General features: G+C 38.5%; 1 protein-coding gene across 10 annotated transcripts in view; it reads right to left on the bottom strand.

Moving 5' to 3' along the window:
- The window catches only part of MLLT10 (MLLT10 histone lysine methyltransferase DOT1L cofactor), a 222,898-nt gene that overhangs the window by 92,068 nt on the left and 117,905 nt on the right, over positions 1 to 12,925 (bottom strand). For all 10 annotated transcript variants that reach the window (XM_073334203.1, XM_073334205.1, XM_073334208.1 and 7 more), the window contains 2 exons: positions 12,739 to 12,834; positions 2,590 to 2,845 (listed from right to left, as the gene is read on the bottom strand). In XM_073334203.1, coding sequence (XP_073190304.1) covers positions 2,590 to 2,845; positions 12,739 to 12,834 — 352 coding nt within the window. The remainder of the gene's footprint in view (positions 1 to 2,589; positions 2,846 to 12,738; positions 12,835 to 12,925) is intronic.

The raw sequence follows: 12,925 nt of genomic DNA, 5'->3' as shown, positions 1-12,925 counted from the left end.
ACCTATGGGGCATAATTATCTGCATGTCAGTGTTCTTTTAAGAATACATTTAGAATTCCTTTGACTCTACACAAAGTGTGTATAGAGAAAGTCACAAATTACATTTTGGGAAACTGGTAAAAGCTCTTTATCAACAAAAGTCATATTTTAATGTTATTACTCATTATAGTAAACACAGATTAATAATCTGTTTAAAATACATAATTTACATTACATCAGTGATTTTAAGACAACTGCAATTTTGCTACTCCATTAGCATCTACATAAAGAGGTTTTCCATCATCAATCCTGACCCATCACCATCTGTCTTTCTTCTATACTTTTGTTTTTACAGCTGGTATAAATAGCACACTGATGCATTAAATACTTTTAAACTACAGAGCACTTCAGGAACAACTAGTATTCCTAACCAATATGGTACCTTAAACACTAAACATCAACTAGCTTGACTAGCGGGAAATAATGCTTTAAACTCTCTCTGTTTAACAGCACTCTATTGCCCTTCTTGGCATCTATTTTTCTTTCACTGTCTTGGGCTCTGTGATTTTTAAGACATAATACAATGAAAATCTAAACAAAACATTACTTATACTTTCTGATACCTCAATACAACGAATTGATAGTGTTTGGATTATTTTAGCATGCAGAATGCAAACTGAAGACATTGTTTAAAAAAGTATAAGCATATGGGAGGAATGACTACCCAGAAGATTTGCAATTAAGAATTCAATCCTGCAAACGGTAGTCATGCAAGCAGCCCTACTGGCTCCAATAAGACTACCCACAGGTATCAAGGACAAGTCTGAAAAGGGTTGCAAATCCATCCCTAATTTTGCCATTAGGAAAAGAGTCTTAGTTACAAAAGAACATTTGCATTGACCTGTTTTCAAACACTTAGTATACACTTCCACAAGAATGTAAAGGGAACTCACAGGTTTCACAGAGGTAGTATAAGTTACAATGGTTTCCCAACAAATTTTTTCAAAACAAAGGCTGTATTTTAATGCATACTTTTACAGCACTTTTGTTTGAAAGAAAGCTTCCCCTTTTTTAATTTGTTTAGTACTAGAGTTATATATGTGTAAAAATTACCACATGTTGGGAACAAGCAGAAAGAACTCTCATTAACATTAGTGAGACACAAGGGCATCTCATGGCAGAACAGACTCCCAACATCTTAAAAATGTCTCAGTCAAAACAGTCATTTGATGCATCTTTACTGTTTGCTCTCAAGACAAAATTTGTTGGGCCCAGTTTTGACTCAAAAAGCAGGGGAGATCATTTAAATCCAAAATGACTCCTTCAAAAGATATGATCTTATGGATTGAACTTGTATGCTGTTTTTAAATAAACTGCACAAAATAAGCAAATTTAAAAAAAAAAATAATTTTCATGTGCATAATAAAAGTTCTCAACTATCATCTTCTTTAAGTAAGAAATGATCTCTTTCAATATAAGATTCCAATAATCAATTTTTGAAGTCTTATTCAAGAATGTAAATAAAACACCCCCTCAAAGCAATCTGCAAATGATACACTACACACGCATGCACACAATAACAACCAGTTAAAAACAAACAAACATTAAATAAGATGTAAAATCCATATTCCAGGGTCATCATCCTGATATTCACAACACTGGAAGTTTCAGAATGAACATAATTCGTCTTTAAAATGCAGGATTTGTGGGTTTACACCCCACAGATTAACAGATTTGTATAACAAATTTTTATTAATAAAAAATGTAAAAACTATTATGGATTCTTATTACTCTACCTGGCCACCACAAACTATCCTCCAGACAGACCAGAAATAGTGCATGTGTTTTTGGTTGGGGTTTTTTGGGGTGAGGGGAAAGGGGCGGGTTTTTGGTGCTGCTATTTTAAAGATACCAGTAATGGCTCTAGAAAGCTATTTTAGAATGTCAGAAATATACAAAAATCACCAAAATATGTATAATATACATACATCCCCAAAAACATTATATACCCAATAGATTTGAATGATGTAAAAATTAAAATGTGTATTTATATTCTTGAAGGCATGTTGTGGACTCAAAAAAAGCTTCATAAGACAAGTTTCAGTCTATCTTGAAAATAATCATTTCGGACACAAATTATACATGTTTTTAAGGTACATAAAATACAAACAGAAGTTTGTTCAGATTTATTTTTACACTCAGCAATGTAAAATTAGTATTATTAAAGATGAGTGGGGTTTTTTAAATGCCTCCTATACTCAGACCTTATATGCCAAATTTCAGCATTGAGCAAATCTGCCAGCAGATTTACAAATTGCCAAAAACAGAAATGTCAAGTGAAAACTAAACTTAAATGGGCATAAACTGCCTTTTCCTGTAAAAACAGAACATACACATAGCATACATAAAAGAGACAGGCATCTCTTTTTCTGAAAAGAAAGTAATCAGCAAAAGATGTAACAAGCATTTAATGATTTCAAATAACCAAACTTTCCTATCATTATTCTGGATGATGGGTAAATGATTTTTTAAATGTAAGTATGGAAGATTTCTATCTACCTGTTTACTCGTAGGTCATCATGGAAACAGTATTATTGCTATTATTAATACCTGGCTGAAAAGGACTAGCAGCTGACACGGTTGTTCCTGGATTTCTTCCACCACCAGGCTTTCTTCCCCTCTGACCTGAGCTGTGACCTGCAGATTTCTTCCCTTTGCTCTCTGACCCTCTAGCCTCTGAAGCATCTTTTCCACTTGAAGTATGTGCAGAGACTTCCTGGAAATTTGCATTTGTAAATCGAGCTGTGGTATCTTCCAACCGCTTCAAGGAGCCTGGCATAGAATTGTTGCTAGTGCTTGTGTAAGTCTAACATTTCGATTAAGAGAAAATAAGTTAAAAAGGAGACAGTTAGACCACAAAAAAACTGTACATCAACCAATAAAAAAAGTTAGTGGAAGAGAGAGAAACATTTGAGTAACCTAACATTAAAGAAAACATTAACATTCTTTCTTTTTAGTTTCACAAGTTAGTAGTCACTTTTTAAAGAATTTTTTGAAACGTTTAATCTTATGTTATGATAGCACCATAAAAACAAAGAACAGAAAGTCAGTTACTAATATGTAATTTTTCTGATCAGATATAGTGCCAGCTGTCAGTTCAGTTAGCAATCAGATTGCAGCAATGTACGTGCTGACATATCCACTATATTTATCAAAACACAAATAGTAACACTACTAGCTCTACTCATCAAAATAATGGCAATTTCTCCCGAAACTTTAGCAAGCTCGTGAAACATACTGTATAATCAGAAAACCTACAGTTTTATGATTATGACACCAATCCTGCAGATTGCATACATACTTAATTTCATACAGTTAGTAGTCCCACTGTCCTCAGCGGGATTGCTCAAAGTGAATGAAGTTAAACATAAGTGTAAGTCTTTGAAAGAATGGGTCTAAAAAACAGCTTAATGATACAGAAAATGTTTATATTTTGGGGTTGGATGGGAGTCTCTGGATTACTTTCCAGAACGCCAAGACTATTTTCAACTGCAAATGCGTAACAAGAATTCTATCACATTAAAAGGGAGATTTGAAATACTTTGAAAAAAGTTATTTATATTTTACAGTTTTATATTAATAGATACACATACTATAATAATATTACATTAAACACACATGCACACAGTTTTTTCATACAAGTTAATAGAAGATGTCATTTAATTTTTTTGGTAACTTTAAGATATGAATTTAAACTGATTGTCATAATCACACATTTTCTGGTCTGTTCTTAGTTTTATAAGAAATAAATAAGAGTTTGGGAGAAATGCTTATTAGGCAAAATTCGGAGTGTTTATGTAATGATTATTCAGATGTAGAAGTTACTTTGAAGAAATTGTTGGATTGTTAATATAACATGATTAAACTATATAAGCTTGGCTGTGTGATTTTTGGCAAAAATGTTAGAATAGTAGTCAATTATAACAATTTTGATAACTGAGTGAAATTCTGACTCCATTGAAATCAATGGCAAAGCTCCCATTCAATATCTATAAATATGTTGAGTTTCTCTGGTATTTCTATGAATTAGTTAATATTGTATGGATTATTTTATTAAGGTATTGTGAGGCCTTTTGCTGGTAGTGATATTTTAAAAAAAGCTTTTTTGTGATGATATAATTTATGTATGCTAAAATGAAAAAAATACAAATATAATGATATTAAATAACTCCATAAAGTCTTTAGAAATTAATAAAGATGAAGGATTTTAATATGCTATGGAAAAAAATATGAGGAAAAGGAGTGACATTATTCAGCAGTTATATTTTACTAAACTGAGCAGACATATAATTACACAAAACACTAATTTGCATTCTGATTGGTAGAAAACCTCCTAAATGTTAAATACCGGTTAAACTAACAGATCTTTGTTTAAATATTTTATATCAGTATTAAACAGTACATTTTTCTTTCTGATTCTTTAATCATTATTCAGGCTCTGAGATTGAGGACAGCACTAAAATGTCTTTACATCTATCCCTACTAAGAAAAACATTTACACATGTGCTGCTTAAATCCCATTAAAACTATTCTATAAAAGGATGCTTTCCTGAATTGGGTCAATAGTACTATAAACGTTATTTTATTATCTTTCACATTGTGCTTTGATATAACTGACATGAAAAATTATCTCACTTTTCACTAACACAACTACCACCAGACAAACTCAAAAAAAGTTAATTATAATAAAATTATCTGCTGTTTCAATACATTTCAGATTTTACAAGTTGGGGTATGCTACTCAAAATGTGAGATTTCAGGAAGCTGTACTGAGCAAAATGGGCCCACCTTTCAATCAGTAGGTTATTAGCATTCAGAAATATTTTTTTTATTTTAGAAAACTACCCTCTTCAGAAGCAATATATTCCCATGTTAATTTGTTTCATTCTAACTGTATTTTTTTCAAGTTTTCACAGTTCAGTGCAAACAATGTAAACCATGGCACAGAGCAGGGCACTACTTTTTTAAATTATTACCTACAAGTTTACCAACTGACTCTCAAAGTCATTTTAGTAAGAAATGAAATCCCGTTTGCATAGACCAATAGGATTCAAGCTGATTAAACTCCATGGCTTACTTTGGAAACATGAACCGTTTGCATGCTGGGCAGGTCAATTGGGAAACCACCCCAGCTCATTTTTCAATCATTTTTCCATTAGCTTGGGCTGGTCCTGAAGCTCTCCATCCCACTCACATGTGACCTATACGACCTAGTACAGGTCAAAAGCCATGTAAAGAAAACACATTGGTACTCTTCACTCATGTGTCAAGTGGGGGAGGGAGAGGAAACTGGGCAAGGGTACTGTAAATGGAAACATAATATGAACTCCCACTTAGAGGATCAAATTAGGTTTGGTCAGTTCCCCAGTGCCACTAAATGGAAAAGAAACTATAGTCACCCGGAAGTTTAAAGCTGCTACTTTGCTCCATTCCAACTCTAAGCATACATATTATGTAATATTCTGATCCCCCTAAAGTCTGAAATTCTAGAAATCATATTGTCTTCATGTTAGCTAGACTCAGAAAAAGCAGCAAAATATGAAAAAAGCTATGCACTCATAAAGCTTGCTGTTGTTCTTTTGTCACTGTAGCAAATAAACAGCCATAATATGTAGTACAATAAACTTAAAAACACCCCACTATGCAACACTATTAAGTGAAACGCAATGCTAACATGCAAATTGCAACGTCATAGGAATAGATCTGCAAAGCAACCAATTGTATTAAAAACTATGCATATATCCCGATCAAAAGAGCCAACAAGTTTTAACTGATGATATTCTTTCTGGGAGAGAAGAATGGGAGTTAAATTTATGCCAGTCTGGTTAATTACTTTAAATAAAGGTAGGCAAAGTGGGGCTCTCCAAAACTGCTAACATGGCTTAGTTCAGAGCTGCAGAAAAATTTCATTTAGGATTTTCTGAATAGTATAGAATCATAGAAGATTACGGTTGGAAGACACCTCAGGAGGTTATCTAGTAGAGAGAGAAATAAACATGCATAACTACCAAATGAATGAGTCACCATAAAGAATGTCAGAACTACACTGGATGGCAGCACAGAACTAGCACAATGCTAGCAAAAGAAGGTAGCACAAACATATAGTTATGACAGACAGCATTCATCTGTAGTGACTCTACCCCACTCGACAAATACTTGTTTAGCCACAGCTGCTCCGAACTGTTATACTTATTATTTCTATTAGGCAGCACCTAAATGCCACAAAGAGAATGGGATTCCCATTGTGCTGGACAAACACATGGGTCTTGTCTTCACTGTCACAGTTGGCTTGAAATAGTGCACTCGAGTTACTGCACCTCGAGTTAACCTAGCTTGAGTGAGAAGCTACCAAACTTCCAACCAAACTTCAAAATAACACTCGAGCTACAGAGTGATTTGATTAGCTGCTGACGAGATGTTGTAACTTGAGATACTGCATCCCTACTGCATTACAAAGCACCTGCATCACTGGAGATTCCATCCACCCCACCCCCACAGACTAGCTAGCTGGATCTTAAAGCACCACTTAACTCTAGCTACAGAATTTTGTGGGTGGATGGGAATCGAGTTATGGATAACATTCAAGTTATAACTAGACCTAACTATGCTGTGAAGAAATGCCCAAAGACATAGACCCAGATCCAACATGCTTACTGCTAATTAAAAAGGACAAAAAATAGACAAAGGGTGTGAGAAAGAGATCCAGTGAAACAGGCAAAGCGATCATGGTAATGGCAGGGACAAATTTTTATTCCAGTAATTTTCCAAACTGGGTTTGATGGGTTTTTATTTTGTTTTGTTTGAGGGGTGGGTAAGAGATGTTGGGATGAAAGGTAGTAGGTACAGGGTTGGTAGTTTTTTTGTTTGTTTGTTTAAAGATGTTTAACTCCTTAGGTCAAAGTCCATGTGTCCATACATGCTTGGTACAGCACAACAATAACTTTATTAATAACTCTTGCCAATACAATTTCTTTTTAAAAAAGCTTCTGTATTTAAAAGTTTTCAGCCACTGCCTCCTTACTTTTACAATTGTTTTAACCCTTCATTTATTTTACTTACTTTCATTTCCTACACTGGCCTATTTTCTGGTTTTTGTTTTAATTCTTGCCTATTAATTTTTCACTCTGCTTATTTCTAGATTTATTTTGTCTTAAACCTTGCTTATCTTTTATCTTTGCTTTTATACTTTTAATTTTCCAGTTTTATTCTTAACTTCTTTTTGAAAATCTATTTCCTGGCCATTACACATTCACCTCTTGATTTACACTCATTACAATCTGATATTGATTATTACAATGTGGAGGCAACACCACAATAGTTAAGATCTTATCTACACTAAGGCCCAGTCTACACTAAAAATTAGGTTAGCATAACTACGTCACTCAGGGATATGAAAAATCCACACCCCTGTGCAGCGTAGTTAAGCAAAACCAAGTCCCTGTGTAGACAGCGTTAGGTCCATGGGAGATGGATTACCTACGTCCGATGGGAGAATCCTTCCCAGCAGCATAGGCTGTATATGCACTGAGGTGCTACAGCAACGCAGCTGTGCCTCTATAGCATTTTAAGCATGGACAAGCTACTCTTGGGGGGATTCTGTGTGACTGTGTGCCCGCAGAAAATGCCCTTCTGCAGATTTCCTGTGTTTCCCTGCAGAAAATGGGGGAAGCTGCGCAGGGGGAGGGGAGGTAGATCATGGGCACAGTTTTTGGGACGGGGGATTGCCCCCTCCAAACAGAGCTGAGGCATGGGGGGGGGGGGGGTTACACGCCACTGCACCCCTGGTTGTACAAGCGCAGAGCTGCCCAGCTGAAGGAAGCTGTCTCAGCTCTGCTGACTCTGCAGCTGAACGCCTCCTGGGTCCTAGTGCCAGTCATGCTCCCCTTTTGTGTGCTGGGAGCCTTCCTGTTTTCTATTCTGTGCAACTGTGAGTGCCCGCAGTGGGGCTGGGTAAGGAGGGGTCAGGGAAATGAGAAGTGAGGGGGTGGGGAGAAGAGGCAGTAGGGAAGGAAGGGGGGTGGAATAGGGCAGGGGGAGGTGAATGGAGAAGAAAAGGGTATAGGGGAATCGTGGGAGCCCGGCAGGCAGCGTCCCCTCGGCAGCAGCTGGGGCTCCCCCGTTAAGCAGGCCCATCGAACCCTCACCCTGACAAGCCCTATCCCTCTACACCTGGACCCCTCCAACAAACCCCCCATAACCAGACCCTCACCCCACTGATCCCCAACCAGCTGCACCCGGACCCCTCCACTGAGCCCCCCAGACCGCTCCCGCCAAGTCCCACCTCCCCATACCCTCTGTGCATCCAGATCTCCCACTGAGCCACCTGCACCCAGACTGCCCCACACAGAAACCTCTCACCCCACATCTGGATCCACACTAAGCCCCTCCACACTTGGATCCTCCTGGGCTGAGCCAGCCTGCCCACCCACACCTGGTGCAGAGGGCCAGGACCCCGGGGTGTTTCTGGGGCAGGCCCACCCCTTGCATTGTATCAGGGTCAGGTCCAGCCTCACTGCTGAGTCCCTGTACTGGGGGAGGTGGGGTCTTCAGGGTGATCTCCCACCTCAATGCAGCCAGTGGCATGTGCTCCCCACTGCTATGCTGGAGCCACATTTATTTATTGACAAATAAAATTTGCAGAATTTTAAAATATTGTGCACATAATTTTTAATTTTTTGGTGCAGAATTCCCTCATCAATTAAGCATCCACAGCTGGCCAGTGTCAGCTGAGTCAAGCTCACGGGGCCCAGGCTGTGGAGCTGTAAAATATCGGGAAATCCTGCAAGACAGAACATTTACACTGCAATTTTACAGCCCTGCAGCCCAAGTCCCACAAGCCCAAGTCGACTGACACGGGCCAGACACAGTGTTTAACTGCTGTGTAGACATATGCCTAGAAAGGTTGGTAGGTATAGTTATATATAAAAAATGCTTCTGCTGATATAGTTTATACCAATCCCCTAAGCAAATTAAGATATATTAGAAAAAGACCTTTTTCCCCAGTGTAACTGTGTCCACACTCAGGCTTTTGCTGATATAAAAATGTTGCCAAAAAACACCCCACCTCAACGTAACCAACACTGGCAGAAGTTTCTAGTGTTGACCTTGCCTAAGGATGAGATAAGCTTACTGTTTAACAGTTGATTTTTCTAAGTGCTCTACAATTCACAAGCACACAAATTGTTTTGAAGATTGCTGTGCTTAATAGGGGTCTGAGAGTAGGGTTACTGGGCCAAATTTGGGGCCATTTAACCCAGGGGCTCCTAAGATCCAGCATCCTGAAATAAAGAACCTGACAGTAACATTTTCTGGGTTCCTATATTTTTTGCACGTACTGTAGGCTCAAAATATTGCACTGATCCACCCCAAACTGGTATCACCTGATTAGGTCTGAACTCAGCTAGCATCCAGCACCTATACTAGCACTTTGGTGAAGTAATTTTTAAAAAGTTAAGTGTTTAATTTAGGTCTATAAATTGGCTTGAGCCTGGGTGAGAGAGACATCAATTTGTACATGTAGTGCAAGAATGTTGCTCTGAAATGAGCAAGTGTGTTTACAGGCACATCTGCTGTCTGTCGCTGGGTAGCTCAGGGCAACATGCCATAGCCATTGAACACGAGCAACTCCCAAAAACTGTGATTTTGAGTCCTGCCCTCAACAGATTTCTGAGAATGTCTGCTGTGCACTCTACCATTCTCTGCCCACAATCTGCTTTGGGTGAGGGGCTGCACAGGGGCTCCACTTTTGGAAGTTTTGCCCTGAAAGAAGAGCCTTTTGTTTAAGAGTGGATATTTCAAAGTGCTTTAAAATCTATGGAGATACTCGGATTGTGTTGAAAAGTGCTATGCCAGGGCACAGAGCAAGTAGTGTGCATTTGGGGTCACTGGTCAACGAGTTCCTCAGATACAGCTCCTCCAATACAAAGCTATTTTTTACAATCAAAGTACTCTAAATCCCACATGCACAGGGAAATGGTCTCGAAAACTGGAGTACCACAGCAGGGTTTCAGACAGACTTTGGGAAAGGGGGAAGAGCACAGCCTTTGGGATGAATGGACCACTTCATATCTCTGCAATCCTCCTATGGTATAGGAGCCCTTCATCCTACACTAGCCCTCGAAGTAGATTAAGGAGCATGGCATTCACCTCTGCCTCCACTTGGTAGCTATACCCTCACAGCCCAATTGCCTCTTTCTTCCCTTCCGATAACCCCTCCAACCGTACTTGGGCCATGTAGGGAACAGGGGGAGAAGAGACCTGGTAGTTGAGTGGTGGTGAGGAAGACCCGTCAATCCTCCCTCTCCCTACAGGTTTCCCTCAGCCATGCCCTCTTACTATCATCACTTCCTCAAAATACAAGGGAAAAGGACTATCCAAAACTTTGTTACACTTGACTAGCAGTGAACCTCATATTTTTCCAGAACACTGAATGTGCATAAACCACTAAAACCAGGAAATAAAGTGCTATGGGAAACATCTAGCACTGAGAGTGTTAGCAGGAGTGTTTGAAGAAGAACAATAGTATACCCTTACATTGAACACAACACAGAAAATGGCAGATTTTTTAAAGGGATTGGTCAGGTTTGGTTTTCTTCCACTACCAATTGCCATCTACAAAGGGGGACAGAGTTAAAGTTCTGTAGAGGGAAGGGCTGTGGACACTATTACCTTAACTTTATTTTCCAGCTTAACTTTATATTATCTGTGTTTAGAGGCTTAAGTATAAGTGCATTTGACATTCTGAAAGGGTTCGAGGCACTGCCGGTCAACCTTATCTCTGCATTAATGAAGATTTTGAGCAGTGAAATTATGTTTTACTTCGGCTTCCTCCCTGTCCTGCCTTCACCCAATTACCTCCAATCCTTCCCCTTCAGTCAAACCCTGTTAAAGATTATGACAAAAGCCTAAACAGTAAGGGAAAATTATGTGTTGCAAATGTAACCTCCAGGTTTTAGGAGAGAAAACAGGTATACTGGGGAACCCTGGCTGTGGCCCTATTCCACACATACTGCTACTGTCTCAACTGGAAGTCTTGGCACCTCTGAGGACTGTGACCTTACTCTGGAAGATGGATGCTGCTGGAACTCCTACCTCACCTAACAGTGGGAAAGTCAGGGGGGTCCCTAGTTCCTCTGCTTTGTCTTGGTCAGGGAGGGCTTGCTCAGGGATCTCAGTGTAAGTAGAATATCCACCATTTACAAATGTTCATGCTTTCATGTTCAGAAGAACCGTAGAACATTAGGATGTCATCACAACATCCTTGTGAAGTAGATGAATTTTTTCCCCACTTGAATTAGGAAAAAAATGAGGCAGGTCAGAACTCAGAAGTTCTTGAATACCAATCCTGTACTCAGACCAATGCACCAAAACTTGTTCAGCGCTCTCAATATTTTCATTTTATTTACTGTAAACTAATTCTATGTCCTACATCAAATCACAATAGTGTCAGAGGCAGTTTCTTCTCCTACTACTCCTTCCATTTCCAGCCAGCTGAGTTGGAACACAATCCAAATATTGCCCATCACCAAATATTGTCTGTTATATTTAGCAAGTACAAGTATACTATGCAGGGACAGGACAGGACAGGACAGAACAGAAGTCAATAGCTGAAAAAAGGATGAGTCCAAGACCACAAAAGGCCATAGAGTCCAAGACCACAAATGAGCTTCTTTGGAACATTTCCCTTCACAAGACATTTGAGGAACAGAAAAAAGGCAAGCTTACTGTATTACCCAAGTTCCAATTAGATTATGAAACTGTAAAAGTGTGCACATTTCAAATGAATGTTCCTAATCTTGATGCGAAGAAATGAAAGTGTCCAAGCATACTGAGAACATCCGCTCTGTTGGTGATGGATCTACAAAACTTGTACAGTTACTTGAAAAGGTGATTACAGCTTCTGGAACCTCAGACAGTGAAAAGCAGAAGTTTCACATTTTTATATACAACCAGATTACCACATGGTAGGATCTGGGTGCAAGGTTTCGCCATCTTTCCATAGAGAGATAAAACAATTATACTGGTGAGTACCAAGAACTAATGAACTCAAACCACCTCTTTTCAGAACCATGTGTGAAACAGTACTGAGAACCTGAGATCCCAAAAGAATGGGAGAAAATGAATTCAAACTCCGGGGAAGGAAAACACATTTATAAGCTACTGCGTGCCCCCCTGTAACAGCACCAGTGTGTGTCATTTTTTGTAGTCCCTCTTACAAATATTCTTTACAACTTGGCATTTCACACGGGTCCCTCGAGTTAGAGTCAAGTCAGAGCCACAACAAGAACAAAGATTCAATGCAGCAGGCAGCTAAAAGGCAAAAATTGCTAACACTCAAGACATGTGATGTGTTATGGATGTGTACTGTGCTCATGAGTTGTAGTTTGCAATTATTGACTTGAACGCTTCTTGTGTCAGTGATGGTCTAGCAAATGCTCCAAGAGCATATTACAATGGAGTATGAGTAACTTAATTTTTCATATTTCTCAATTCACCAAATATTATCACAGGGAAGTACAACTTCTTAAAGTCTCTATTGCCACTATATAGTAACCATTATGCAATTATAAAATTCGCAGACATTCTTCATATCACAGACACAAACAGTTTACAACTCTACATTACTAAAAACGTGTCAAAACGCAAATTTAATAATTCATTTGAACTTAAGCCTTAGAGGGGGGAAAAAAGAAAACTTACTTTCTCTGTAGTTACAGTAAGAGACGGAACCAAAGATGGTGAAGACTCAGATTGCTTCTTGTATTTTTGTTTGTGTTTGTCTTTTTCTTTATATTTCTAAAAAACATGAAAGCAAAATATAACCCAAGTTCAGGTTCATCTTCAACATAATCCATGTTTGACATACATACTACAATTTTCTATTTAA

Source organism: Lepidochelys kempii, chromosome 2 (genome assembly GCF_965140265.1).
Source record: "Lepidochelys kempii isolate rLepKem1 chromosome 2, rLepKem1.hap2, whole genome shotgun sequence".
Lineage (NCBI taxonomy): Eukaryota > Metazoa > Chordata > Testudines > Cheloniidae > Lepidochelys > Lepidochelys kempii.
Note: the sequence above shows the minus strand (reverse complement) of the source record. Positions and strands in the feature narration are given on the sequence as shown.